General features: G+C 44.3%; 1 protein-coding gene across 10 annotated transcripts in view; it reads left to right on the top strand.

The window, feature by feature from the left end:
* TPD52 (tumor protein D52) overlaps positions 1-23,377 on the top strand; it is a 42,283-nt gene extending 18,906 nt beyond the window's left edge. For 3 of the 10 annotated variants that reach the window (XM_040546168.1, XM_040546160.1, XM_040546167.1), the window contains exons 2-6: positions 11,050-11,165; positions 13,128-13,276; positions 14,113-14,214; positions 20,835-20,883; positions 21,978-23,377. In XM_040546168.1, the coding sequence (XP_040402102.1) occupies positions 11,050-11,165; positions 13,128-13,276; positions 14,113-14,214; positions 20,835-20,883; positions 21,978-22,094 (533 nt within the window). In that variant the 3' untranslated portion in view covers positions 22,095-23,377. Of the gene's footprint in view, positions 1-5,558; positions 6,004-11,049; positions 11,166-13,127; positions 13,277-14,112; positions 14,215-14,743; positions 14,769-15,189; positions 15,217-19,437; positions 19,480-20,834; positions 20,884-21,977 lie in introns of those variants that run through there. The other 7 variants (XM_040546165.1, XM_040546164.1, XM_040546161.1 and 4 more) reach the window with 6 other exon arrangements.
* The last annotated feature ends 3,888 nt before the right edge of the window (positions 23,378-27,265 follow it).

The raw sequence follows: 27,265 nt of genomic DNA, 5'->3' as shown, positions 1-27,265 counted from the left end.
GTTACTGAACAGTCTGGCTAAGGCTACAGATGTCGCTTTTTTTGTGCCCTGCCTTTTAAGTTTCATAACGCATGATTCAGCCTAATCAGTAACTCAGTCTGCTTTGTTTCTATCACTTCCAGCACCGTTTTGTGGTAGGACCTGATGCCGTGAGGTTAGCACGGTGGGCTTCCCAGAGCTGCTTTCCAGAGACAGAAGTGCCCATGTGCAGCTGGAAGAGGCAGGCCGAAGAGCACAGAAGATCAGAGCTGCCTTCTGGGGGAGGCTGGGAGTCGTTCCAATCAAACGCACTCTAGTAAAGCTTTTAATTAGATTGCAAAGTTACATGCTCAAACTTTAAAACAGTGCTGTTGCACACCACAGCCTTCTTTCTCCCTAATCTCTTCCAACTGCCATCTAGCTGCAGCTCAGCAATATTTTTCTCGCATTTTTCCCTGTTTGTCTCTGAACGGGGGATCAGAGTCTCTAGAGAATGGCAGCGGAGCTGGGATAAGCAGCTGAAATCAAATAACTAAACACAAATTCCTCTAAAACCTACCTGGCAGGGTTTTGACTTGGTTAATCTCGTTTGGAAATGTTCCTCTGTGTTTTCATTTTGGCCTGGCTTCTCCAAAGGTCGTGCGGTGCCTACCTGGTGACTCGCTCAGGGCGCTGGTTACAGCATCCTTTGGCCTGGGCTCTTGGTGTGGGCTGGAAACATTTTTCACCTGTTATTGCTGGAATGGACAAACATAATTGTTCTGGCCTCTGAGACACAGAACTTTGCGTTGAGGCAGGGATTTCTCCCTAACAAAAACCTGAAATGCTAGAGGAGATGGCTTCAAAAGGTAGTGGAGAAGCTGTGCGAATGCAAAGGCTTTTATCGGACGTAAACAGGCTGCGGATCTTACCATGGTATCATCTTGTCTAGCTGCACAATATGCTGGAGCGTGGATCCAATGGATCTAATCCTTCGCAACATGTCAGGAAATTAGTCTGTAATTGGATTGGGAGGAGGAAAGATGAGTACTGCTGCCTCAGCTGTCTGAAATGCTGCAGGCTGAGACTCTGGTCTTAAAAAAGGAGCAGTGCCGGTAACCTGGTAATCATGATCTCAAAAGCATCCGTGTTACAGGACACCTTGGGAGGTTCTGATCTAGTCATTCTAACAGATTTGTTTTTTAATGTGGGTGAATGAAGACAGTTTAGCGTGAGAAAATGTTGCAGGAGCTATCTCGATACAGAGAACCCTCCTAGGCAGTGTTGTCACATGCAGACTTGGTCTAGAGGAAGTCCTGGGGGGAGGCTGAAGTATTGGAATGAGGATGGTGGCCGTGAGTTGGATGCTGCTAGAAGACGGCAGACACCTAAACCTCCACGTCCAGGTCTGCTGGCTGTTACTAACAGGAGTGTAGAAGCCTGAACTGTTACTGTTCAATAACTGCTAGATCTCCACAGCTCCGCTTGCCCCATGAGCAAATCTTGTGGGCTGAAAGAACTTCCCCTTTTTAAAGGAAGGGGGACGGCATGGAAATTAGAGCATAAATGCACCAATTTAAGTTGCTGAGTGTCTGGCTTTGTCCTGTTGCTTCATGGCATCGCATCTTTTCTTCTTAGTGCAGTCTGAAGGCCTCGGCTCAGGCGCTGAAGGCTTTACTTGTCCGTAAGGTGGCAAGGCTTTGAAGATCAAACTGATGCTACAGAGCCTACGCTGGCTTAAGATGCTTAAGTGGCTTTTTAGCTCTTGTGATGGCTGATGTCCTGTGAAACTCTGTTGGAGTGGAGACAGGAGCCTCACTGTTGCTGCCTGGTTGGGACGAACCTGTGCGAGCTGGGGGTGAGGGACGACCTAGCTGGAAGTCCTTGCCCTGTTTGCTGTTACTAGAAAGCCTCTTCTGCACTCTTACTCGCTTTTTCTCTGCTCCCCAAAAGCCAACTCCCTTTTCCATTCTTTGGTAGAGCTCTTTGTCCCTTCACCCCACCCTCTCCTGCTTGCTGAATGAAGTGCTGAAGTCATGGCAGGCTTGCCTGAAGGATGGGCTGTGGTTGGTGCACATTTGGCATCTGTGTGCTTACACAGGATGCTGCAGGTGCCCGTGCACTGACAGAGCTCATCTGGTTACGCGCAGATTTTGGGGACTGATTACTTACATGGCTTCATCCACAGTACTGTTGGGATCCTGATCTAGAGTAGCCTCTGTGCTCCTCCACACCCAAGGCACTGGTGGTAGCCTTTGCATTTTGGATTTCACTCTGTGTGAAACACTACTGAGCGTACAACTTAACTTCTTCAAAGCCTGGAGATGGCTTTCAGTCGTACTGTAGCTGGGTTTCCTTCCTTTAGAGAAAGGGGGATGTAACTCTTTCAGGTATAAACTGTTCTCCTGCGAGACCTCCCATGTGAAAAGCCGGATCTCTGAAAGGCTGCCCTAACGGCTTAGCTACCACCAAGGCAGAAGTGCTTTAACAGCACTGCTTTATTTAAATTGGTGCTGGCCAGCATCAGGCTGGGGAGGCAGCTATAGAGCGGGGTAGCAGATGGTACCTGAGGAAAGACCAGTGCCTGACAATGAGCAGGCAAATGTCTGGTTAACGGTGTTTGCTCAATCTTTATGGCTTTTTTAGCTGTGCAGAAGGTTCCCTCCCGTACAACTCATGTGCACAATCTGTGCTACCTGGTGATGCTAAATAGTTACCTGGGAGAGCTTCAAACACTCAAGCCTTAACAGAGTAGATTATGGTGTGATTAATGGGGGGAAATGTGGTGGTAATGCCTTGCTGAGCCTTTCTGAGCCACTATGTGATATTCACTTGAACTTGTCAGTAATTGGTTCAAGCGTCCTTGACAGAAGTAATCTACCTTCATGTCAGTCTTCTAAACACCAGCTCCTAACACGGTGTAGGTGCCTGAAGTGCCAACCTATTTGTCCTTGACATGTCAGGATAACAAAGAAGCGCAAGTTCTGGAACAGCAGAAGCATCCACAGCAAAATCTTCCGTTTAAATCTCACGTGTAGTGAGCAAAACCCCACTGCTACCTGTCTCTGGAGCAAGTAAGTGCTTAGACTTTAACATCTATTGAGGAGGGCAAGGTACGTCTAATAGGGCATGGCTTTGCAGCCTCAAATTGTCTTGAGCCAGCTATATGTGCTCTGAATTCCTCTGGAGAGTGGGGAGGGAGGCAGGTTGTGCCATGGCATGTTTTGTTTGTGGGATGGCCCTTAACAAAGAACAAAGCTGTTCCCGTAGCTTAGGGGAATCCTGATTCCTGCCGTTGTCTAGCAGTGTTCGGACCGTGGAGGGCTAGAGGTGACCTGGCTGAGGTGACCGAGGAAGAGCCTCGTTTAGGGGGACATCTTCCTCCATAACCAGTTAGGGGGAGAACGAGAGGGGGGAGAGGCTCCCATCAGCCTCCCGCTGTCACCCACAGGCGCCTTTGTGAACTGTTTAGGGGGCTTGGTGGGGAGGTGCTATAGCAACCTGTGGCCGCTCCGAGCTAATTAACCTGAGCAAAGAGGCTGTGCATAAGCCCAGGTAGAAGAAGAATTCAGTCTTTGACCTGGAGGCTTAGGTCTGTAACCCGACAAACCTTCCCTGTAAGCTGAAGTTGTGTCCTGGCGGTGGGCAGTGCCCTGTACTCATCTCTCAGGCCGCAGTGAGGATGCGTGGTGCACGCGTGTGCCCGTGCTGCAGCAGGTGGCCGGGTTAGTAATCTCAGACCGGCAAGCCAGGTGCCAGTAGGGATGTGAGACTGACTTTTGCATAGCAAAGATACAGGAAGAGTCCCAGATTGAGTTTTGCCCCATGCCATCTATTGAAAAAACAGTACAGGGCGTTTCCTGTGAGCGACAGGAACATAAATGTTGACTCTCATACGTGCCCTCGTCCAGGAAATGGTATTCCTGCTCATTAGCAGGCATGAATGGATCATAAGATTTTTTTTCCTCTAACAGCACGTTAGGAGAGCTACGAGTAGCTCGCATCGATTAGCTTGCCGCGAGCGATTCTCTGGGGCTGTTAAGTTGCTGGCGGTAAACTCACCTTCGTGCTTTTCCGTGTCAGGAGAGTGGCATTCAGAGAAAACAGCTTTCCAGTACGCCGCATCTAATAGCTTGTCCTCATGTCTAATCCAGTTAGCGCAGCGGCTCCTGAGCTGTTGCACAGAGCGCAGGCTGTGTCTGCCGAGCTGCACGAGGAGAGGCTGCAGGGCACCACTGGCGGCGCTTCGCATCGGTGTGCTGGGTTAACAGATGCTGCCCGACTGCTGCGGCTCTGTTGTGCTTCTCTGCTCTTCCTGGGTGCTTTAACTAGAGCCTGCGACCAAAGCTTTGACCTTTTTTGGGTGAACTGTGCAATATTTCTGGCCGCTGCTGCAGTCACATGTCAGAAATGCAGAGGGACATTGTATTTTCTTCTTTTGAGTGGTTTCAGGAAATAGCAGAGCTGTATTCCGGGCTTCTGTGCTCTCATTGTTAGGAGCCTGCAGGTAGCCTGCACCAGAAACCAAAGTAGGTCTGCAGCCTAAAGGAGCTGCTCTTTAATTAGCCCAAAGGCCTGCTCCTGCAGTGGAAATGAGAAGCTAAAACTCAAGTGGTACACCTTCTTCTGGTACCCCTGGGGAATTCATTGACGTGGCTGTGCTGCAAGGCTCCTTCACTTCTGTGGCTCTGAGCAGAGAGAGGCCTCACGTCTCTGATCAGCGTTGTTTTAAAACCTCGCTCCTGTGGTGGAGGAAAAGGTTAACTTCCATTTGGTTATTCTGCGTGCAGGCTGTGGCTCAGAGCCCAGGTGAAGGCGTGGAGATGGGAGAGCTCAGTTAAGGAAATCATTGCCTGGCTGTGGAAGTGATCTGCCTTGTTAGTAAATTGTTTGCTCTTCATTGAAAAGAGCTGACCCTGTGTGTGGGGGATCAGTGAAGTGCTGCAAAACTGTGCTGAGTGCCCCTCTTAGGTGAGAAGAAGGCCTGCTTCCCAGGGCTAAATACTAAATGCATTACGTGAAGTCAGATGGCTTGTGCGAGTTGATTTCTTCATAGTACACGTGTCAAAATATCAGTACATCTCATCAGGGCCGTGCGTTCCAGCGGTACCGGTTCCTGGCGTAAGGCTGGCTGCTCCGAGTGGCTCTGGCTGACGCACCAAGGGCACGGGGCAGTGCACTTCAGCAATGCCTTTTTTAAAGAAAAAGGGGAAAAAAGCTCCAAACACAGCTTCGTAGGTAGCTGTGAAGCCCTCGTGGGCAAATACCGTAGAGCACATCTCCACCTCCATGAAGCTGGGTAGTGTCTCTAGCGTAGCCTTTGAGACGAGCGCTGCTCTGTCACCTCCTGAGCTCGCAGTGTGGGGCAGCAGAGCCTGGCTTCTGGCACCGGCCCCTCACAGCTGGAGTTACACAGTTACACAGGCAGAATTTTCCATTAATCAGAGGAAAAAGTCCTACACAGATGGTGTATAGGATAGATTACGGCTAGTAATCCTTTTGTGTCCTAGAAGATTAAGGATATCCTGGTGTGGCTGCTGTCAGCTGACCTTTTTTTATTTAAATGATTGAAAATTCTTGATGCCGTTCTTGCAGTAAGGGCGAAGGTTTCTCCATTCCCAGCGCACGGCTCCTGGGCTTCTGTTTGTTAAAGGCACGGTCTGTTTAAGTCCAGCCCCAGTTATAAATTTACAGGAACTCAACTTTGTGCCATGTAAACAGCAGAAGCTGTGGCGTGGTTAAGAAATTACTTGCTGGACGGCTCTATCAAACACGGGAGAGGTGTCGGCTGGGTTTTATGAGGAGGTTCGGTGAGCGCCAGGTGAGGAAACGAGGGCTGAAGAAAGTCTTGTGGCTGCCGAAAGCCAAGATGCCTCCTTCGGCAGCAGCAGAGGGCGGCTACGTGCTCTGAGCTTTCTGACATGGATCTGTCCGAGGATTACAAATCGCCCTTCGATTTCAACTCGGGAGTGGACAGAAACTACCTTTACCTCTCACCCGGCATAAACCTTTCTCCGCCTGGGTCGCCGACACTGACGAAGTCTGGTAACTTCCTGCTCTTTCTTTATTACAACTTCGTGTGGGAAGCTTAGTGGCTAGTATCTGTAGAAAGGATCTACTCATTAAGAATCTGTGACTGGGCTGAAAGGCAAGCGTAAGTAAAGTTAAGTACTGCTGTTATCTGTGGTGGTCTGTGGGCTTTGGGATCTCATCTAGGTAATATCTTGTGTGCATCTACCACCTTTATCTTATTTCTTAACTCTGTAGAAAGGCAGTTCGTGGGGAAACAAAGCAAAAAATCAGGAACTTCTCCAAGATTGATGTAGCCAGACTAGTTTGACTATTAGATTTTTGTTTTTTTTGGAGGGGGGAAGTGTAAGAACTGTATACTTAGACTATCTGGAGCTCTGAAATTACACTACCTGTTGCTCCCTGAGTATTAAAAAAAAAACTTCGCTGGTTGACAAAAACGTCCTGTAAAACCTCAACTCTCCTCACTTAGCATGCTCCGGAGGAAGCAGCTGTTACGTGCTGCGCTGCGGCAGCAGGTGCCTAGTGCTGAACCTGAGCAGCTCCCAGCTGGTGACCTGGTGTGCAGAGTGCCAGCAGCCATGCCTCCTGACACAGCCCTGCCTGCTTCTTACCTCCTTTGTTTCTTGCTGCTGGACACGATCGATTCTCTGGAGTAATGAAAAGCACTGAAGGCTTAGCCCTCCTTCCAGTATGACAAAGCAAAACTAAGCTACAGGCGATGGCTTTTTTTTTTTTGTGGGCTTGTTCTTGCACCCCTGGGGAGCGTCTGCGTGAACTGAACCAAACCTCTGCATGACCTAGATGAGCTGCAGGGCGCTGAGGAGCGGTGGTCAGCTCTGGCTCTGTACCTTGCCCTTCTTTGAAAGGGGGAGCAGCAGTCCTCAGTATCTAGTGGTGATGCATCACAGTAAGTGGCAACCTTTTTGCTGTTTTCTTTTTCATTCACTTTGGTTATATGATTGGTGTTTGGGAGAAGCCAAAGAATTCTCTTTCCTGAGGCTGAAAAAATGGGACTGGCCTTTTTACTGAAAGGGAAAGCACTTCAAATTTGATCTTTCTTATATATTGTGAAATAAATCCCCTCTGTAGCCACATCATATTCAAGTCTTATAAACTTAAGATTATTCCGGCAGCTTGTTCTTCTGAGCTCTAACAAGTACCTTTAGCTTTTTCTTTCACTTTCCCAACTATATAGTGGTCATCAGACACTGGGAATGAGTGTTTTGACACAGAAGGTCTGTCTAAAGATAAGGCTTTGTAAAGGCTAACCCTTCCCCAGCCAAAAGGTTGCTCATCTGAAGTGACCAGTGCTTCCTTAGACGGCTCGTGTTTGTTGCTAATCTCTGACTTCAGGCCAGGAAGTGGTAGGTCAAGATGGGTAACAAACTTGGGTTGAAAACTGCAAAGCACAGACCAAAACCTGAGTGTAAACCGAATGCTTCTTCTACCCTGTAAGAGGAACGTGGACTTAAGTCTTGTTTCTTTGACTGCTCGTGATCTGCAGAGACCTAACAAACAAAGTTCTTAATGTCTTTATTTGATTCCTTTAACTAGATCTAATAAACTGTTGGGATAACGTGTCAGTCTTAGAAAAGCAGACACCTAAAAACTGACCTTAAAATTAGGTAAGTTTTCCCACTACAGGCTAATTACTTCCAGATACTGGATTCTCTCTACAGATTTTTCCTCTGCTTAAGAGATTTGAAATGCTCACACTAAACTTGGTTATGGCAGGGTATCCAATGACTGAGTTTTAAGTGCTTTGCAGCTCTAAAGATGTAAGAAATGAGGCACTGTGAAGTAAGAGCAGAAGCCAAGCACTGCCGTGCACTAGTGCAGATGCCCCGTGTCCTGCAAGTACTGACATGAGAGGGGAAATAATGCCAGGGCAGAGGTGAACGGTAATGGGGTGAGAGCGGAGGTGGCAGGTGTCTGCATGCTTCGAATGGAACTAAAGGAGGAGTAATATGTGGGAGTGGGACAGAAAGCAAGAAGGGGAAGGTGTGACGAGATGAACTAGGTGAGGTGTGAAGGCATCTGATTAGCAGTGACTTCCTATCTTCCTAAACCATCTGTAAATGGGGAGGCGAGGTGAGATCTTTCCCATGCTTCTTAGCATTGAACCTCAAGTTCGACTTTGTGCTGCAAGAAGCAGCAGAAACTGCCTTGAAGCACCAATTTTCCAAAGGTAAAGTATATTCCCCAATATACTGGTTCACGCTGGAGGCAATCCAGCCTGTTCTCCTGCCTCTGAGTTCGCTCGATCTATTTTTGGTGAGATAATCCAGATGACCCTTCATAACCAGATTGAGCAGCCTCTCAGCAGGATGTGCTAATGCTCTGTAGGCAGTGTGCTCTTTGGTGCTTGACAAGCGTCTGAAATTTGGTTTTGAAATGGTGAGTTCTGTAGCCCTTAAAGGGGTTGCTAACCTAACTCTAAATCTGCCGTCAGAAAGAGAACAGTTTGCTGAGGATGACAGTGCATCAAGGAAAAGTGCAATTTAAATTTCTTCCTTCTGTTGGGCATATATAATAGCATAAATAGCAATCAGACAAAGTTATGGCATTCTTAATGGCTTGATGTTACAAAAAGGAAATGTGTTGATGTACAAATAAATGATCTGGTTGTGGGACGTGAGCTGTAATCCTATAGTGTTTTGGGCTGTAATGCTGTGTTTTGTTTGGGCATTAGACTTGAACCCTCTGTCCCCCCCCTTTAGATTTCTGCCAGAAAATAATTGGGAAACCTGTAAGCACTCTTATGTTTAAGACACACATAATTCTCTGGGGGAAATGTGGTACTGATTTCATAAATTCAGGGTTCAGTATGCTTCCTGATCGCTGTGCTCCCCAGCGGGCTCAACATTTACACGTGTCCTGTCCATGTAGCAGGGTGCTTCTAGAGGAGAATTGTTCTGGGCACAAATACAGGTGGAAAACATACTGTTATGGAGAGAATTTGTGGAAATGGAGCTTTGCTGTAGTTTAGTAACTTGATCAAGAAGAAGACGTCTCCTTTTATAGGCTTGACAGCTGCTAGGAGCATGTTTTACAGAATTATAGCCTTGCAGAATCTTTTTTTCCCCAGGCTTTTTCAGTGTATTGTGATGTAGCTGTTTGATACCAAGTCTCACAAGGAAATTACAGTGGTGGTCCCATTGCTCGTTAATGGGCTGTTGAATTCTCAAGCCAAATACTGTCACTGTAAGGCCGTCAAAAGCTGCTGAAACCAGGGTGGGATTGATCTGGTTAATTACTGGAGCGACTAGCAAGGGAACGTTAATGTGTCCTCAACTTCTCTGAATGAATGTATGCTTCCAACCCTATGAAAGGATAGAGAAGGCAATTGTTCTCCTGTTACCCCTTAAACGCTTCAGTGCCAGGCTGTTGTTAACAGAATAACTAGCTAATAGCTGGAAAAGATCCATGCATAACTGTTCTTTTCCTGATTTATTGGTTTTGTCACTCTCCACTATCATATTAAAAAAAAAAAAATCTCCTTGGTTTAATTTGTTAGACTCTTCATTTTACCCTGTTTTACTATTTATAAAGCTATTTTACCTCTTGATTAGTGTTAGTTCTGGGATCCTGTAACCGTTCCAGTATTCAATCTCTCTGCAAATTGGTCTCTTCGCAAATTATTGTAGGATTCCCTCGTTTTGGTGAACTGTGTTTAAGTATTGGCTACAAAGATACAAAATGGGAAATCTTTTGCTGTTTGTTGCATTACTTGGTTTGCTCAGCCCAGAGCAGAGCAGGCTGAGGGGAGGCCTCATGGCGGCCTGCAGCTCCCTCACGAGGGAAGCGGAGGGGCAGGCGCTGAGCTCTGCTCTCTGGGGACAGCGACAGGACCCGAGGGAACGGCATGGAGCTGGGACAGGGGAGGGTCAGGCTGGGTGTTAGGGAAAGGTTCTGCACCCAGAGGGTGGTCGGGCACTGGGACAGGCTCCCCAGGGAAGTGGTCACGGCACCAGGAAGCCTTTGGGCATCCTGTTAGGCCATGTGGTTTAACTCCTACGTTGCCCTGCGAAGTCCTTTGTTCGACTGGATGGTCCTTGTTGCCCACCTTCCAACACGAAATCATAGAATATCCTGAGAATCCTGAAAGCAGAGGACTAGTTAGGATTAGGAATAACTAAACTTTAAAAACTGAGCACATCATAGGAGAACAGTGTTCTTTGTATCACTTCCTTTGCGTGAAGCTGTGAAAACAAAAGCTGAGGAGGACCATAGGGATGTTTCGGATTAGTATAGAGGGGCTTGGCAGAGTTTTGGCTTCTGGATTTGGAAGGGGAAGTGGGGAAGAGCTGACTGACATCCTCATCAGTCCCTTCTCAGCACTCCACCAGTTTGTCTGCAGCGGAGGCCTTTTGGTCCTAAGCTCTTTCTCTGGGCTTCTGTCTTAACATCCAAGCACAAAAGAGCAACTTCTGGTTCCATGCTATCTGTGACTTCCTAGCCACGGTGGTCCAAGTTACAAGGGGCAGAAAGGTTGAGCACAGCATATTGGGAAGAGCGCCCACTTGCAGTGCACCCCTTTTCTCCACTGCTGCTGGACTTGTTTGTGGCCGTGGCAGTTCCCAGTTTGCTGAGAGGAGGCATTTTTCTCTGATCCAGAGAGCAGAGAGGGAGGGAGCGAGCCTTCTTTGCTGGTTCCAAGCACCTCTGACATCTCCAGAGTTTGTGCTGCATGAGCAATTCAGAGCAGCGATCATATGAAGTCCTGGGCAGAGGTTATGTATGAACCACTCTGTGGTTGAGATGTGCTCTGTGCCTTGGTTTTCATCAGAGTAGTGGGCCAGGTTGTTGTCAACAAGTTTCTAGTCTCTTCCCGTAGCAGAAGTTGAAATTATATTGAGTTTTATTGCAACTTGATAGAGTGAAACAGCCAGTAAAATGTCTTCTGGTCTCCTGTATGCCATAGTACTTGGAGTGTGACTCTGGTATCCTGTCGTAAGTCTTACTTATACACTGGCATGAAAGGGCTGTATATCAACATGCAGTTGTTGTCTGGCAAATGCACAATGATCTGACTTTTAATGGTTTGCTCACCTCTAGGGCTGCTGAGAACTGACTCTATACCTGAGGTTGGAGAGGATGCTGCTGCTACAGTTGGCATGGCAGAAACACTCTCAGAAGAAGAACAGGATGAGCTAAGAAGAGAGCTTGCTAAGGTAAATCTCTTAAATAGTTCTTAAGTTGTTTTTGAGAATTAAAATCCATGTCTTTGAACACACAACTAATGCTATGTGTACTCATTCTGAGTGAAGCTGGGTACAGCACTCTTCTGTATTGAGGGGTGTGAGAAGAAAGGGAACATGTCAGGAAGAAACTCCAGTTATAACTACAGGGAATTAGTTAAGCTAAAAGTGCTTAGTAAACAGAGCTTAAACCAGAATTTATAGATGTCTAACTTTGTTTACCCCTCTCTCACTTAAGGGTGGAAAAAAAAAAGCTGTCAGAACACAGTTAGAAGCCAGTACCAAGTGTTATCTCTATTGGTGTGGTGTGATTAAAGCTGTTTTCATGAAGGATGCTTTGTAGTAAATTCCATGCGTACACTGCTTTGCTAATAGCTGTGCAACTATTCTTGTTTATACTTGACAGTAGCAGAAAAATTAAGAGCAATTAAAGTAGCACTTGTTGAAGGACAGTCAAATATTCAAGCGTGGTGTATATATTTCATAAGTCATCAAAGTCAAGTTTCATTGAGTGGACTCTCTTCCTTTGTAGCTCCCTGCGGCTTTAGGACCCTAAAGGGAATAAAAGAAACTAGCTTAAGCTTAAAATTTTGGCATACCAAGGTTAGCTGTGAAATAAACACACAGCTTTTCAGTCAGGCTTTGTTTTTAGTGGTCCTGAGTATTGTTCCGTGTTGAAATGGTCAATTGAAGGTGGTAGGGGAATCTGGTCCTGCTCAGCTGTCATGCTGATCTTCATACAGGTATCCAAACCCAAGGTGCATTAAGGATAAGGTGCATTGAAGTAGTCACTGCACCAAGCCTGTCAGAGTTCGAGAAGCGTTGTGGCTGTGCACTTAGTCACATGGTCTAAACTTTTGGGTAGACCTGTGTGGTGCCAGGAGTTGGACTCGATGATCCGTATGGGTCCCTTCCAACTCGGGGTATTCTATGATACTGGTACTCCCTCAAGGGAGCTTAAATGAGTAGGCAGCCTGACATCCTAAAGTAGGGTGGTCCAGTCCGGATGAAGAAGGTAGGGTTGGATTGTACATGTTTGTACGTGTACATGCCTTTGTACATGTTGCCTTAGTGCCTCTGTCCCGCCTGTCAAGCAGTTTTACAATGCTTTTCTGTAGGCTGTATGCCTCTGACCGTGACCTGGTCCATGTTTTTGACTAACCATGTAATGGGTACACATACGTACGTGTGGGTACACATACGTACGTAATGATATATGTGTAATTGACTATCTGTGTAAATAAGAAAGTACACGGACATCATAGTTTCATTAGTTGTAGAACAGGTTACATTTTTTTAAACCACTCAGTCTGCCACTATTCCCACCCCTCCAACTCCTTTCCAGCATGCTCTGGGTAGGACGTTCCTGTAGCTGAATTCAGCTCACAGAAGAACCTTTATGGTCAAGAAAGGAGACGAAACTTGTGTGTGGAACAGATGCTCTGAGCTTCCTCATGTTGTTTGTAAGCTAGCATCTCTTCTGATGTGGAAAGAGCATGCAGGCTTGGTGGTTGTCCCAGGTTTGACTAATCTTCAAGCTCAACGTAGGCCAGTGGAGTCTAAAGGTAATAATTTCTAACGATACCATCTTTCAGAGCTACCCAGTTCCTTATTCCTGCTATACTAACAGAGCTAGCTGCAAGTAGGCTTCTTTCTGACTAACTGGTTATTGTTGTAGACTACATTGGCTTTCCCCTTTAGTAGTTAGAAACAACTGTGAGGCGATGCTAAAAAAAAAAAAAAACCACAAACAAAACTGTTATCCCTTCCATTACTGATGTCTAGTTGTCCTGGTTTCAGTTAGGACAGAGTTAATTTTCCTCCTAGTAGCTGGAGCTAAACCACAACACTAGTAGATGTTTTTCTCCTACTTATGGAGTTAAATGGCTCTGTAGAACCCTTGTTAACTTAATTCTCTCATCTTTGCTGCAATAGGTGGAAGAAGAAATCCAGACACTCTCACAAGTGCTAGCTGCCAAAGAGAAGCACCTAGCAGAAATCAAGAGAAAGCTGGGAATTAACTCCTTACAGGAACTAAAGCAGAACATTACCAAAAGTTGGCAAGATGTTACATCAACCGCAGCGTATGTACCTCTTCGTGATGGTAGTCTGAGATGAAGACTATGACATTCTTATGTCCAAATCCACTATTTTTGTGAAATAAGATGCGTAGATAACACAAAGTTAGGTTGCGCTAAGATTTGTGTGAATAATTCATAGATTTCTCTCGTTAAGGCCACTACTAGTCATATCATCTCATGCAAAATAAGAATGAACCACAATATGGAAGATTCTAATATATGTGAGTAACAGAACTGAGATACCATTACCAAGATATCAAGGTGTACCAAGTCAACAGAGTATCCTTTTCTAATGTGAAAAACTTTGTAAACTGAGCTCATGCAGGAGGAGTACAAAGTCACAGTTAATATTCTAGCCAAACAAAAACTTTTACTTTGAGGCATAGAGTGAACTTCATTTTCTGCAGTCAATGACTTTCCAGAATATGTGAGGATGTACCTCTAAATACAGAATCTTGTATTGTGAAGTTTATTGACAAAACCATTATGGATAAGACTTTAGACACTTGGTACCGGAAATAAGCTCTTTTTTTCAATATGTATTCATGCTGTTTTTTTTCTTTGAAAGTCCTAAAGTATCAGATTGCATCTGTTCTGGGGCTGGAGTAGTAAATATATGTTGGTGAATCTGATCTGAAATCTGAGGTGGCAAAGATGCTGTAGCCAGAAGGGATGGCAGTGATTCAAAATAGTCTCTTAAGTAGCTTGTCCACTCTTCCCAAAAGTTGAAGTATACTTCTGGGTTTGATACAGACTTAACATACATACACTAAAAGTTTCACTAAGTTTCTCATGTGTTCTGTTAAAATAACTATAGACTTAATTTTGTTTGAACACAGATACAAGAGAACATCAGAAACCCTGTCTCAGGCTGGTCAGAAGGCCTCTGCTGCTTTTTCAACTGTTGGTTCAGTCATAACCAAGAAGTTTGAAGATGTCAAGTAGGTTTCTTTAGCTTCTTAACAAGAAATTGCACTTCTTTATTTAAGCAGAAGATTACTAAAACAAATTTATGCTGTTAACGTACTTAGCACTTCTAAAAGTTTATCTATCAAGAACCCTTGGCATGCCTTAGTCTTAGCAGTGCTGAGTGACTTGCTGCAAAATGTGCCTGTATGTCCTCCCTGAAGTGGAAGAGTTCTGTGGGGTGTGTTTTATATATGCAAGAGAAATGACACATGCTATTACCTCCACTGCCACTCCAATTTTCCTGGTAGGATTGCGGATAGCAGCATCCCTGTCTGCCTCTGTGTGCCCAATGCAAGTAGCATCATCGCTTCTGTTCCCTGACTTTCTCAGCTTGTGGAATGCCACACTTAAAAGACAGTTAAAGATTGTTTTTGTATTTTGTGTGTGTGAATTCCTTTTACAGTGTCTTACTACTTTGTAAGCTGTTCTACCTCATAGCAGTGCTTGATTTTATTACCTTTTAATAGACTATTTTAATTCCTAAATATTGGTATACAACAGCATATTTTGACTGTGAAATGACACAGCCTTTTCATACAAATTAGGTAAGTGTGATGGTAACTTTTAGCACTACATGTACTGTTAACTGCATGCAAACTAAACTCTTCCTGGATGCAATCTAATCATATGCTTACAATTCTTTGATTATATAATTTTTACTACTGGAACATATAAAACTTATGTCCACTTGTAACTTGTTATGAATAGTGGATCAAACTTATTTTTCAATTATTGGGCAAGTAAAACACATTCTAACAGAATATTGCTGCATTGGAGAGCAATGTAATAAAATCAACCATTGATTTTTGAAGTGCTGCCATTAACCTCTTTCTTGCTTTTTGAAGTCTAGTGAGAAAAACTTTGAGGTGCAGCTTCAGTCACTTATTTTGCTTCAGATTTATCAGAACTTCCTTTCTCTCTTTAATGCTTACTCTGGCATTGTGCAGACTACAGGCATTTTCACATTCCTTTAGGTAAGGTGGGCGCAAGAACTGTTTCTAAAACTAAGCATGTAGTCAGACTGTCTCCATTAAAAGCTTTAAACGAGTTGTGTCTGTAAAAGGTAACTCTTTTTCTCCAGTGTTAGTTGTTGTAAAGCTGCAGTACTTATAATGTCAGAAGACATTTCTTCAAGTTCATCTGGTAACTATCCCAGAACATGAAATCTTGATAACATGTAATAATTAGTCTCTCTTTCATGTAAGAAAGAAACCTGTTAAAATGAGTCCGGATTTCTCTCTTTTTAAAGAGGCAGAATATGGTTTTGAGGTCAATGGCGTGCAGAGTTCCTCCTCTGTCTGTACAGTGTTTGTGCCTTGAGAGAGTAAAATTTTTCCCTTTCTGGTGTCTATTATAGTGGTTGTTTAGCATTGTGACTCTAATGAAATTACTACAGGCGGAGTGTGAGGTAGCTTGTGTGTTCACTGCTCATGGTTTTGCCAGTGAAACAGTCCTTATCTTTGCCTGATTACTTTAGCAGCTCTGGACTTGGAGCATTTTAATTACCTTTTCTGCAGTGTCTTTTATCTGCTTACTCTAAGCAAATATTCAGTGTAAAGTTTTCAGTAGATAACTTTCCTGTGTAGCAGCTTCTGTCTATTGCCTCATCCTCTCGTGCACCTCTGTCTGGCTTCATCTTCTTTGTACTCTCCTATTATGTAATCATTTAGATGGGAATAGGATCTCTAGAGATGTAGGTATCTGGCTGCTAGAACGCTAGCTAGGAGCTCTAGTCCCTTCTGCTGTGCGCGCAGAGGAGGCAGGCAGTGAGCCCGGTTTGTTCCAGGGTAAGAATGTCTGCAGTATCTCATCTTTGTCCATCAGCAGGACAGGGAGACTGGAAAATGCCTTTTGGATGCAGGGCTCAGCTGCTTGCTTAACAAGGTTCACCTTCCTTCCATCAGGCTGTGGTGTTCTCATGCAGGTATTGGACTAGCCTATTTGACAGAGATAAGCACAGACTCCTAGCTCTCTTCTGGCCTCAAGAATTTAATACCTCAACATCCAACCCAACAGGAGTGTCCTGATTGCTCAAGTTAGAGAGTATTCAACAGCGACCTGGCCACTATCAGAAATGAGGCCACTGGGAGCGAGAGTGACAGGGCCAGAGGAGTCACACTGTCGGTGTGCTTCTCTGGGGAAAGGAGGCAATGGAAATTCGAGGTAGGGATATAAATTCAGGAGCAGTTGGATTTTAAAAAAGGGGCGGGTGGGGGGGTTGGAATTAGTGCTGTTCTAGATCTTAATTGCACTTAGGAGATTAAAAACACTTTTTATTTTTTGCTTTCATGAGGATCAAGTTCAACTGGGATTCAACCAGTGAATTCAGGTCCCGTGGTTATGTAACCCTTAAATTGGTGTCTACTTTTAAGATGGCACAAGTCTGAATTTCAGGAAGTTTTAGATGTCAAAGTCTCTTCCTGGAACTGAGAATTTATGGGTCTGATACTTGAACTAGTACTGAATATTGGGGTGCATTTTTCTTAAGTGGTTTCTTTATTGTGACTTTCTCTTGTGCTGTTTTAACTTAGGGGTTTTTTATCTGCAGTGACATGATTGGGTTATTTCTATGTATTCCACGCAGCAAACCTATGCAGGTGTTCATTGTTGCAAAGTGACTGGAGAGAGTTGTAGAAGGGAATAAGGCAGCTAGCTAATGGAGCTGTGAACTTGAAAAGTATTGAAATAGAGAAGGAGGACTGGTATTGCGAAGTCAGGCAGCTGTTGCTTTCTTTATCTGTTTCTTCTGCTTTTTGTTGTGCTGTAAACAAATTCTGTCCCTTCTCAGGTTTTTCTTAATGCCTTTATTCTCCTTTATATGAACGTCTTGATTAGCTAGCCATCCTCATGTAGGCAACATGAGTATTATGTGCCAAATAGCAGTAGTACCAAGCTGCAGCTCTCACCAAACTTCCTGAGCAATCATAACTCTGCACTTAGCTCCTCTTGCACTGTGTCCATACCATGGAGCAGAAACCCTCATCTTTCTTCCTCCTGAGGTTGTAGAATAACTGCTTGCTTTGGAAATGTGATATGATCGTGGACTTCAAAATGTCATTTGTCAGCATATCAACTGGAAACCTAACTATTAACAGAAGGCACTAGTGCTTATGAGCTCTTCAGCATATTTTCCAGACAGGGACTCTGGCATGGCTCTGTGTGCTCTCAAAATGTGAGGCAATGTAGTAATTGTAAAAATAATAATTTGTAAAGGACCAGAAGCCTTTTAATGTAATACAAACTATATGGAAGATTAGGGAGCAACTTACTGTGTCTTTTTTGCTTTCATACGTAAACTAGTCTTGACTTGTGAGTGTTTTTTAAAAAAAAAAAAAAAAAGAAAAAGAAAAAGGGCTTCTCATCTTCAAACTGCCCTGCTTCTGGGTCTAGCCGAGTGAGTGCTTTGTGGCATTCCGTCAATTGTGAAAAGAAAAATTGACTCATCTTTGTAAAGCTTCTCAAGACTTAATCTTGCTTCCTAGAAAGCACTACTTGAACAAGTGATTTGATGTTTAAGATAAACTGCACTTACTCAGTGCTCCTGTGAACTAAATCATTTTGTGCCAAAACTATATATTATGGTGACACTTCACAAAACATTCTGAGTATGTGCAAGTGTATCATATGAGAAGTAAACTCAAGTATGCAAATAGTTCTTCTATTCAGTGATCTCTGAGTTTTTAGATAAAGTTCTCTAGGCACCTGTTAAAAGATCTGCAATAGCTTGTTGCTTCTCTGTTGCAAGCAGGTTTGCAGATTGCAAACAGAAAAAAAAAAGGTAACTTTCACCCTCTTTAGCCTTAAACTTCCTCAGCTAGTGAGGCACTTCTTGCAGGCTAAGGGGAAGTGGCTCAGCGTGACTGCACGAAGAATTATGTAGTATCAGCCTAGTTCTGTGATGAAACTTGGCACAGAGCGGTAAAACCAGAATTACTAGAAATCCACATCAGAGAAAGGAATATGAAGTCATCTTCTGTGTGCTCTGAAAAAACTTTGTGGAAGCCAAACCATCAGTGAAGATGAAAAACAGCAGAAAGGGGTTTAGGATAAAGGAATGAAACATGGCCACGTGTTACTGACATGTAGCAAGACAGCAGCTGGCCTCAAAGAATCTGATTGCCAGTACATTGTACCTACAAAACCTTGAGCTGTACATCAGCTTTAAGGGATTCCAACCTTAAGGCAACTTCTCTTACATGTGTGTTTTTCTTCCTATTGCTGTGTTCTGCCAATGAGCCTTTTGCTTCTGTGAATGCATATTCTGTTGTGCTGAGGTACGAATTTGAGCTTCGGAGGTGCATCAAATGTGAGGTTTTTTGTTATTCCTCCCCACACCAGCAATCACGTGGACGGGATTCTCTTGAAAGACATTGTCAAGCCCTATCAAAAATCAATATTCCAAACAATTACGAAAAATCATCATTTTTTCTAACTTACTGTGGTAGTTGACAAGAAACATTTAACACGAAGACTAATTTGTATCAAGAGTCAATAAGGATTTCCCAGCGTATGAAACTGATGGTATTGAAGTTATTTGGGAGCTCCTTAATCTACCTCCAGGAGCCTTCTAGGAGTAGGTATGTGTTCTCACCAAACCGTAACAGTATAGCAACACTGGTAGGTTACAGAAATCCTCCCTGAATTTCAGAAGTGTTGAAACTAGGACTCTTTCCCTGCCCCCGCCATAAACCTGAAGTTGGATACAGGTTGATGTAACTGCTCTCTCTAGATAAAACTTATATACTTATCAATATAAATTATACTGGATTGAAGTGGAAGCCCTCTGACCTTTGGACTAATTCTTTGAGTAGGAAGGTCTGTTGGTTGATAACTCTCTGGATTGTTTGCTTTCTACTTGATATTGTCGAAACTGTAAATGCAGCATGTCTCATTTGAAAAAACTTACCAGCAGACAGACTTCAGCTAAAAATATGTACTTACTAATGAGCATGGCACTTGATTATTTTTAAAGAGGAAAAAAGTTGTTGCAGCTTTTGCTCTGTTGTACTTGTATGTGTATGCGTGCATGGCTAAGCAATTAAAAAAAGCAAAACGAAGCAGTTCTTATTTAAGATTGTATAAAACTGGCTGTTTACCAAAGATGGTGTCTGGAAATCAGCTTTCTAAGCCAATTTTTTCTGTCTATCATTTCAACTGATTTCTTGCTTTCTTTTTTCTTAATGCTGGCAACTTAGTATACGCTCCATACAACATTCAATTAGCATGCCTATTATGAGGTAACGTATGCATAATCCAGCTGTTGCGTATATTTACTGTCATGTGTGGAATTAAGTAAAATCAAACATAACTAACAGATTAAAAAAATGAAACGAAACAAACCAAAGAAAGTACACAACTTTATATTGGTGCAGGAAATCGATTATGTAGAATATCTTTATTTCTACTTAACAGTGATGGTTATCAGACATCTGGAATGGGACTAAGTGCACTTTCCTGATGTTTGGAGAACTATAACACTTTACCTTCCTGTTAGAAATGTAACTGACAAGTTTAAAAGACAATAGTTCACCATCTGATTTAGGATTGTCTTTGGAACTGAAGAGAAAATGTGGCTTCATAAAAAGTCTCTTGTTGACTTGTGCTTGCTTGCTTTTCTCTTGGCATTCTTTTTTTTGACACTGTGTCCCTCCATCTCCTGAGGGAATCTGGTTTGATATATAGATGTCACTCTTTTCCTAAATGAAAGAGTGCTGCTAAGTGTGGGTGACTGACCCAAATAACAAGGGGGGGAGCTTAACCTGTTTACAAAGACTTTCATTTGTATGTAACTTATTTTTTTAGTCTTGATTAGTCTTGGTCCATGGAAGGCAAGCATTTTCCATTCTGCATAAAGGCAGAACAGGTGTACAAGCTACTGCGTAGGTTTGCAAGTGTCAGTGACAGCTAATCGGAGCACAAAGGCGCTCTTTTGACCCTAGTAGTAAAAATACAGTGGCCCTCAGCACTGAACATTGTGAGCTGTCCTGCTCTGCATGTGCAGAACGTACCTTTTGTAATCACAGCTGTCTCCAGCACTTAAACAAGGGGGAGTCTCTCAAACGTATATTAGCAGAAAATGTCACTGTGAACTATTTTGTTATTTAAACACAGCCTGTTAAATTAAAGTTGTTTCCCTCCAACAAGTAAAAAAAAAAAAAAAAAAAAAATCTGACAAGCTTTATTCAGCAGCAATACAGTAGGCTATCCAAAAGGGATGACAAAGCTTTTCTGGACAAAGCTTTTCTGAACAAACCCTTTAAGCCAGAAACCTGTTTGAAATCACTGTGTGTGGAGGGGTGGGGGAGTGTGGGGGGAAATTGCTAGATTTCCCTTCCTTCTTGTAATGAAAGATCCTATAGCTGAGACTGGCAATGGCTAATTGATGTGAATAAGTTGCAGCTTGAGTGTTCTTGAATTTTTACAGATAGAGATCCAGATGTAAACTATTCTAAGCTGCAATTAAAAACAAGGAAGAAGTCCCAAATAAACAAAATGCATGTTGACATTGGAAAAAGCAACTGTTTGCTTGTTTTCTGATATTTATACACTAACTAGATACATTTATAATTTTGCGGTTCCTTTTTGTCCCTAGAAATTCTCCTACTTTCAAATCTTTTGAGGAAAAAGTCGAGAACTTAAAGGTAAGCATTACTAAGAAGTCTTGGTGACTGTGGAGCTGTGTATGTGGAGAAGAGACTTCAGTGGGCTCTGGGTAACCTGTGTGTTTTTTGGTTACTTGTAAGTTGTTGAAGGTGCTTAGATGATGTCTTTAGAAATACTGTGTAAATGGTTTCTCTGCCTAATGATTTCGGAATCAAAACAGGAGGATGCTCATAACTAGATGGATCAACAGCTATCTAACCTGTACAAGTGGATAGTAATACACCTAGTATTATATCAAAAACAGTCTAGGCTTTTACTTCTGTGCCTTCCTAAGGACTAGTATCGTACGTAGGAGTGCAGATTGGGTTATTTTTAAACTATGTAAGGTCTTTGTACTTTAGTTCTGCAGAAAATATTTGTAAAAATAAATTTACTCACAAAAGCCTTAATACCAGAAAGAGACATTAGTAAGCTCTTTCCTACTCCACCCCCCCAAAAAAAAAAAAACAAAACCTAAAAACTACACCAGCTTCAGAAATAACTAATACATGTAACTAGATCCAGACTCCAGTGTTCTCAGGGACACACTGGGCTGGATGAGAAGCACGCAAGCAATAGCATTAGAGAATCATTAGATCTCTGCAAACTAATTGTCACTAATGGCCATGCCATACCACAAAATATCTTCTGTAGAGAAGTGGAAAGGTGAACACACTGCCTGGAGAAAGTAGCATAGCTGCAAGGCTCCACTAAAGAACTCAAGATGTGCTCTTGAGACTGAAAACCGTTCAAAGCTCCTTATTGAACAACACAGCAGCTAGTTTTAACTCTGAATCTTTCAAAGCCTAACTGGCTTAAAAGGCAGCATACCTGTACAGTTTTTAACTGAGGGTGTGTGTGTCAACCTTTAGACTCCCTAGAATTAGGTCTGCTTCATTCTTCGTGTCTTGAAGTCACAGGGAGGCTGGTGTGTCCGTGATATTTAAGGGTTTTCTAAGTAATATAAAGACTGTTGTGGGGATAGCTCAGTCCTGGAAAAGCTGCTCTGCTGAGAAGAGTTGTTAAGCCTCTTTGTGCAGAGGTACTGGTTTTATGTAGATAACTTTATGTTGAGGCTCTCTTTATGTTCTAGTCTAAAGTTGGAGGAAACAAACCTGCCGGGGGAGACTTTGGAGAAGTTTTGAACTCTGCTGCTAATGCCAGTGCCACAGAAACAATTGCAGAACAGACAGAGGAGGAGACCCACTGAGATTCCTGCCTCTGTCCTGCTACCCACTGCCAGATGCTGCAAGCAAGAACTAAGCACACTTCTAACATTCTTTGCGCTCTTTCCACCTGATGTGCGTTTATTTAGCACGTAGCTATTTTACCAGATTAACTGATAGCAAGCTTGTTCGTGGGTTCAAATTATTTTTGAAACTAAAATACATTGTTTGGGGTTTTGTGTGGGAAGGGGAATTTTTATGCCTTTCAAACATTTAAAGGACTTATCTCTAATTTGAAGGCAACCTTTAAAGTATAGCAATGAAAACTCTTCTGAGAAGTTAATTATACTGTACATATACTGTGGATACATAATTCCTTTTGAATCTGTAACTACTGTTCAACTTGATCATTTTGAATCTACTTCTGCTACCAAACTTTACTCCCTTGTGATTATTTCACGTAATTGTTGCCTGCATGGGAACCAGACTAGGACGATCATTCCCAGCTAAAGAAAGGACTTGTACTTCAACAGGCTTTAAGCAAGTTACTTGTAGCACAGTTACAGATGTGTAGCAATGTACTGTATTAAGAGCTTTTTTGTACAAAAGATAGTGGTAGTATAACACATGACATCTAAAACTTATTGATTTGTCTTTGGCTTATCTAACTAGAAGGACTCTGGAAGCAAGATGCCTATTAATGCTGGTTTAGTTCAGTTACAGTAACGTGATCACAATCACATTTTGTTCTGAACTTTTGATCAGTTGTGAATTCGTCTTAATTCACAGGTGGAGGTGTCACACACTAACAAAGTATGGACGGTAAGAATGAAAGTGGTTCTTCTGTTAGGCAGTGAGAGAGCTGCTGTCAAATGCTAATGTTCATTCCCATGTAGACTGACTGGAAAAGATCTACTACATACTACATAGTTGTGTTTTTCTGTACGTCTTAAGGGCCTGAACCCCTTAAGATGTATCACTACTCCCATTTCCTCTGCTGCGCAGAGTGTTACCTTGCAGCATAGCACTCTGGCAAGGTCTGTTCCTCTACCTGTTGCTTTATCTGATTGTTGTCTTCAAATTGCTTGTCTTTTCTATGTTTCTGGCACCTGGTGTGGGTAAGATTAGAGCTTTTGGCATGTGTTTTATCACCATGGCTAGGACTGGAAACACGTTTGAAACAGGTCTGTGAAGTCTGAAACTTCCCCCTGCCACGGTGGGGTCTGGAAGAAAAAAAGTTCCTGGTTTACTTTATTAGCATGCCAGCTGTCATGTATATATGCTCAATTCCTTGTGAGAAGCTTAATAAAAAAATAATTAAAAAGTGTGAGGAATGTGTTGTCCTGTTACTATAGAGGATTACACTTAAAAAAATAAATAAATGTACTTCCACTTGGAAATGGTTCTTAAACTTCAGTTGTGGAGTGTTGACACATACTAGTGCACCAGCCCCTACCAGCCTGGCATTACTAGAGAAGACTACTCATGCTACATTGAGGACGTAAGAAATGGGGCTGTGGGTGTATACCCTTGTCCTTTGGCAGCTATGCCTCAACAAAAGGGGGAATGGGGTGACAGGGTAAGAACTGAGCTCTTCTACGGCATTGGTACCATCTAAGGAACGTGATCTGTATTGTATCGGTTCCTTCTCCGTCTATTTAATCGCCCCACTGCAGGAGACTTCATCTAGTCCACCGTGGGGCTTTCTGCTTGTGAAGGACCCCCGGCCCCCTCAGCCGGCCGTGGGGCGGTGCCCGGCACCCCGCTGCTGCCGCTCCCCGCCCTAAGATGGCGGCCGCCCCGCCTCACCGCACCCCGCGCGCATGCGCCCGCCGGGGAGGGCAGCGGCGGCGTCCCGCCCAGCACGCGGTCCAAGATGGCGGCGCCGGGCTGGTGGCAGTGGCGGGCGGCGCGGCGGTGGCTGCTGACGGCGGCCGGGCGGGGCGGCGGCGGCGGCGGCGGCCTCAGGCAGGACGGCCCCCGGCAGGACCCCCCCGGGCAGGACCCTCCTCGGCAGGAGGCGGGGAAGCGGCCGGGAGGCACCGCGGCGACGGGAGGGCGGCAGGTGAGGGCGGGGAGGGGCCTCCCCTGGGCGGCAGGGCGGGGCAGGGGCGGTGTTGGCGTGGCCGGGGCAGTTGGCTGGGGGCGGGTAAAGCTCCAGGCGCCTCGGGCGGCGGTTTTGTGGTGTGGGCGCATTGTTGTGCCGGCTGTTGGTTTTGTGTTTTAAATCTTAAATGTCAGTTCTGCTCGTAGCTGTCCTGCCGAGGTCACAGCTGTCCCATCAGGAATGGTGCAGCCAGCAGGAGCAGGGAGGTGATCGTCCCCCTGTGCTCTGCTCTGGTGAGGCCGCACCTTGAGTGCTGGGTTCAGCTTTGGGCCCCTCACTACAAGAAGGACATCAGGGCCCTGGAGCATGTCCAGAGAAGGGCTACGAAGCTGGTGAAGGGCCTGGAACACAAGTCCTGTGAGGAGTGGCTGAGGAAACTGGGGTTGTTTAGTCTGGGGAAGAGGAGGCTCAGGGGACACCTTACTGCTCTCTACAACTACCTGAAAGGAAGGTGTGGGGAGCTGGGGGTCAGCCTCTTCTCACAGGTTACTAGTGATAGGACTAGAGGGAATGTCCTCAAGTTGTGCCAGGGGAGGTTCAGGTTGGAAATGAGGAGCCATTTCTTCTCAGAAAGAGCAGTCAGGCATTGGAATGGGTTGCCCAGGGAGGTGGTGGAGTCACCGTCCCTGGGGGTGTTTAAGGAAAGGTTGGATGTGGTGCTTAGGGACATGGTTTAGTGGGTGATATTGGTAGTAGGGGGATGGTTGGACCAGATGATCTTGGAGGCCTTTTCCAACCTTAATGACTCTGTGATCTACCTGTCCGCATTTGCCTATCTCACCTCTCATCCCTTCACTTTCTGTAGTAAATAGCCTACGGGAAGTTCTCGTGTTTTTTTAAAAATACTCCTACAAAAATGCGTCCTGTTTCTGTAGGAAACACGTGGGTTTAAAATAGGAGGTGCAGGTTTGTAGCAAAGTTATGTGCAGGCTTTTACTGGCAGGTAGAGGGAAGGTGGAAAGTGTGATGAAACGTCAGTGGGTGGGATCAAAGACCTGCGAGGCTGGTACTCTAGTGGCTTACAACATAAATATTAAGGCAGGAATGAGAGAAATAAGTGGAAATGCTCACCTGTGAAAGCAGCAGAAGTAGTAGCACAGGGGTTAAACGCATAGTTACGAGTGAGGACAGCCACAGTTCCCTGGGTGCTGGTTCTCTCGCTGCTGTCACAGTGGTGACATGGGGACAGTGATATTCTAGGCAAGGCCCAGCAGCACAGAGGACTGACAGAGAGCAGACACCACGTCCCAACAACAGGAGGATGGCAATCAGCTGGCATCCTCTTACCTGTTGGGTGTTCTCGTATCCCACCACGAAGCAGAAGTGCTTTTGACAGGCATGGTGAGACCCACGGTGAGCAGCAGCTAAGTCACCCTCTGTGGCCATTGCCATGAATTTTGTCACGTTGATTTTCCCACGGTACCAGTTGTGACAGTGGCCAGTTACAGGCACCTAGTCACAGGAAGAAGCAGTAGATGTGTATTAACATATCCCAGAATATCTCCTCCAGGCTGAAAAATCCCAATATCTTTGATTTTTCCTTACACAGAAGTGATTCCATACTGCTGTTCACCCTTGTTGCTCTTCATTTTGTAATTTTTCCAGTTCTGTGTGGCTGCGATTACGTTAGAGTGTGCCCAGTAGGATATGGAGGCTAATGCTGTTTGTTAATATTGCAGGACTGACACAGTACGGGTAATGCAGAAATGCCAGTTACTGGATCCAGGACCTGATATCCCAAATTACTTCGTAATCTTTAACATTCTGCTTTCCATTGAATATCCCTACTAATGAGGCTGGCTGTGCTAGGATGAAGCTGTGAGCTGGCTCGGGTGGTGTCCAAGGGAGAAGTCCACAAAAGATTTGAAGAACGGATCCAGTTGACCTGGATGTAGAATATACTGAACTTTGCTTAGATTTTTTTTTTTTCCTGTTAAAGTAACAAGTTAGGAACACAATCTTTCCTGCTTCTATATACTTACAAATTGTCATCAAGTTTTAAAGGTTGTGTAGGTATGCTGAACTAACTGAAATGTTATGTGGTATTCACAGCATCATTTCTAAGTGTAGTTATGTGTAGAAATATAAACACCTAATACAATATGGACTTCAGCCTAGGAATGCAAAATGAAGAGCTGGACCACGACTCCGGATTTTTCTATGCTCTGCTGAATTGGCCTGACCTGAACAAGAGGAAGGGCAGCGCCTTGCTGTGTGATGTCACGGTGATGTTAAGCGCGTAACAATGAGATGAAGTGAGACTGCCACAAGTCTACTTCTGTGCTGTTCATGGCCCAGTTAGCAAAGCGCTCAGAGAGCCCGAGTGTGACTGGTGGTTGTTCACGGCTCTTGTCTTTTTAAGCGGATGCAGAAGAGGGAGCGTGCTTGATGAGAGTGAGCGAGCTGTGCAAGGTGGGATACTGGAACAAGAGGAGAACACAAGGGGTCTGACTTCCAGTGTTATCTGCTGTCTCTTTCCAGGTTTCTTGAGATCTCCATTTCACCAACTGTAACGTATTTTTGATTGCTAGGAAGCATGTTTTGGGGGAAATAAACTTTCCACAGGTATGAGCAACCCTGATGGTAATGCAGCATAAAGTTGTGTGATACTCCTGGGAGATACTCAAAGCATTTGAAGTCCTTTTAGGAAAATCCTTTCAAGGGGAGCAACATGCTCCTCCCTGACAAAAGTGTGCAGTGGCTTCAGCTGCAGTCCTTTTCCAGGGTGCCATGCATCCATGGGATCTGCTCTTGCAAGACACAGCAGCTGTAACGGCACAGGGATGTAATTTGGGTCCTCAGTGATTCCGTTTCAGCAGAGGAAAGAAAAAATGCAGAGATTCAATGGTATTCCTGCACTGGTTTCATATATAGGGATTTTCTTCTCATTTTTGAAGCTGCACAGGTGCTGTGGTGTTTGGGGTGCTGCAGTGTTTGGGAGGCAAAGGTTTATTTTATATGCATGGCAGAAGACTTGGCAAATGGACATTGTTGATTTGCATTTGTTTTAGGTAACTAAAAAAGCATGATGATATTTTCCCTGGGTAGCTTCTTAACTTTTTTGGGCACAGCAGCAAATGCGTGACGCTGACCTTGCTTCATAGCTGC

The sequence above is a fragment of the Cygnus olor genome, chromosome 2, assembly GCF_009769625.2.
Source record: "Cygnus olor isolate bCygOlo1 chromosome 2, bCygOlo1.pri.v2, whole genome shotgun sequence".
Lineage (NCBI taxonomy): Eukaryota > Metazoa > Chordata > Aves > Anseriformes > Anatidae > Cygnus > Cygnus olor.
This window is presented reverse-complemented; position numbering and strand designations above follow the sequence as displayed.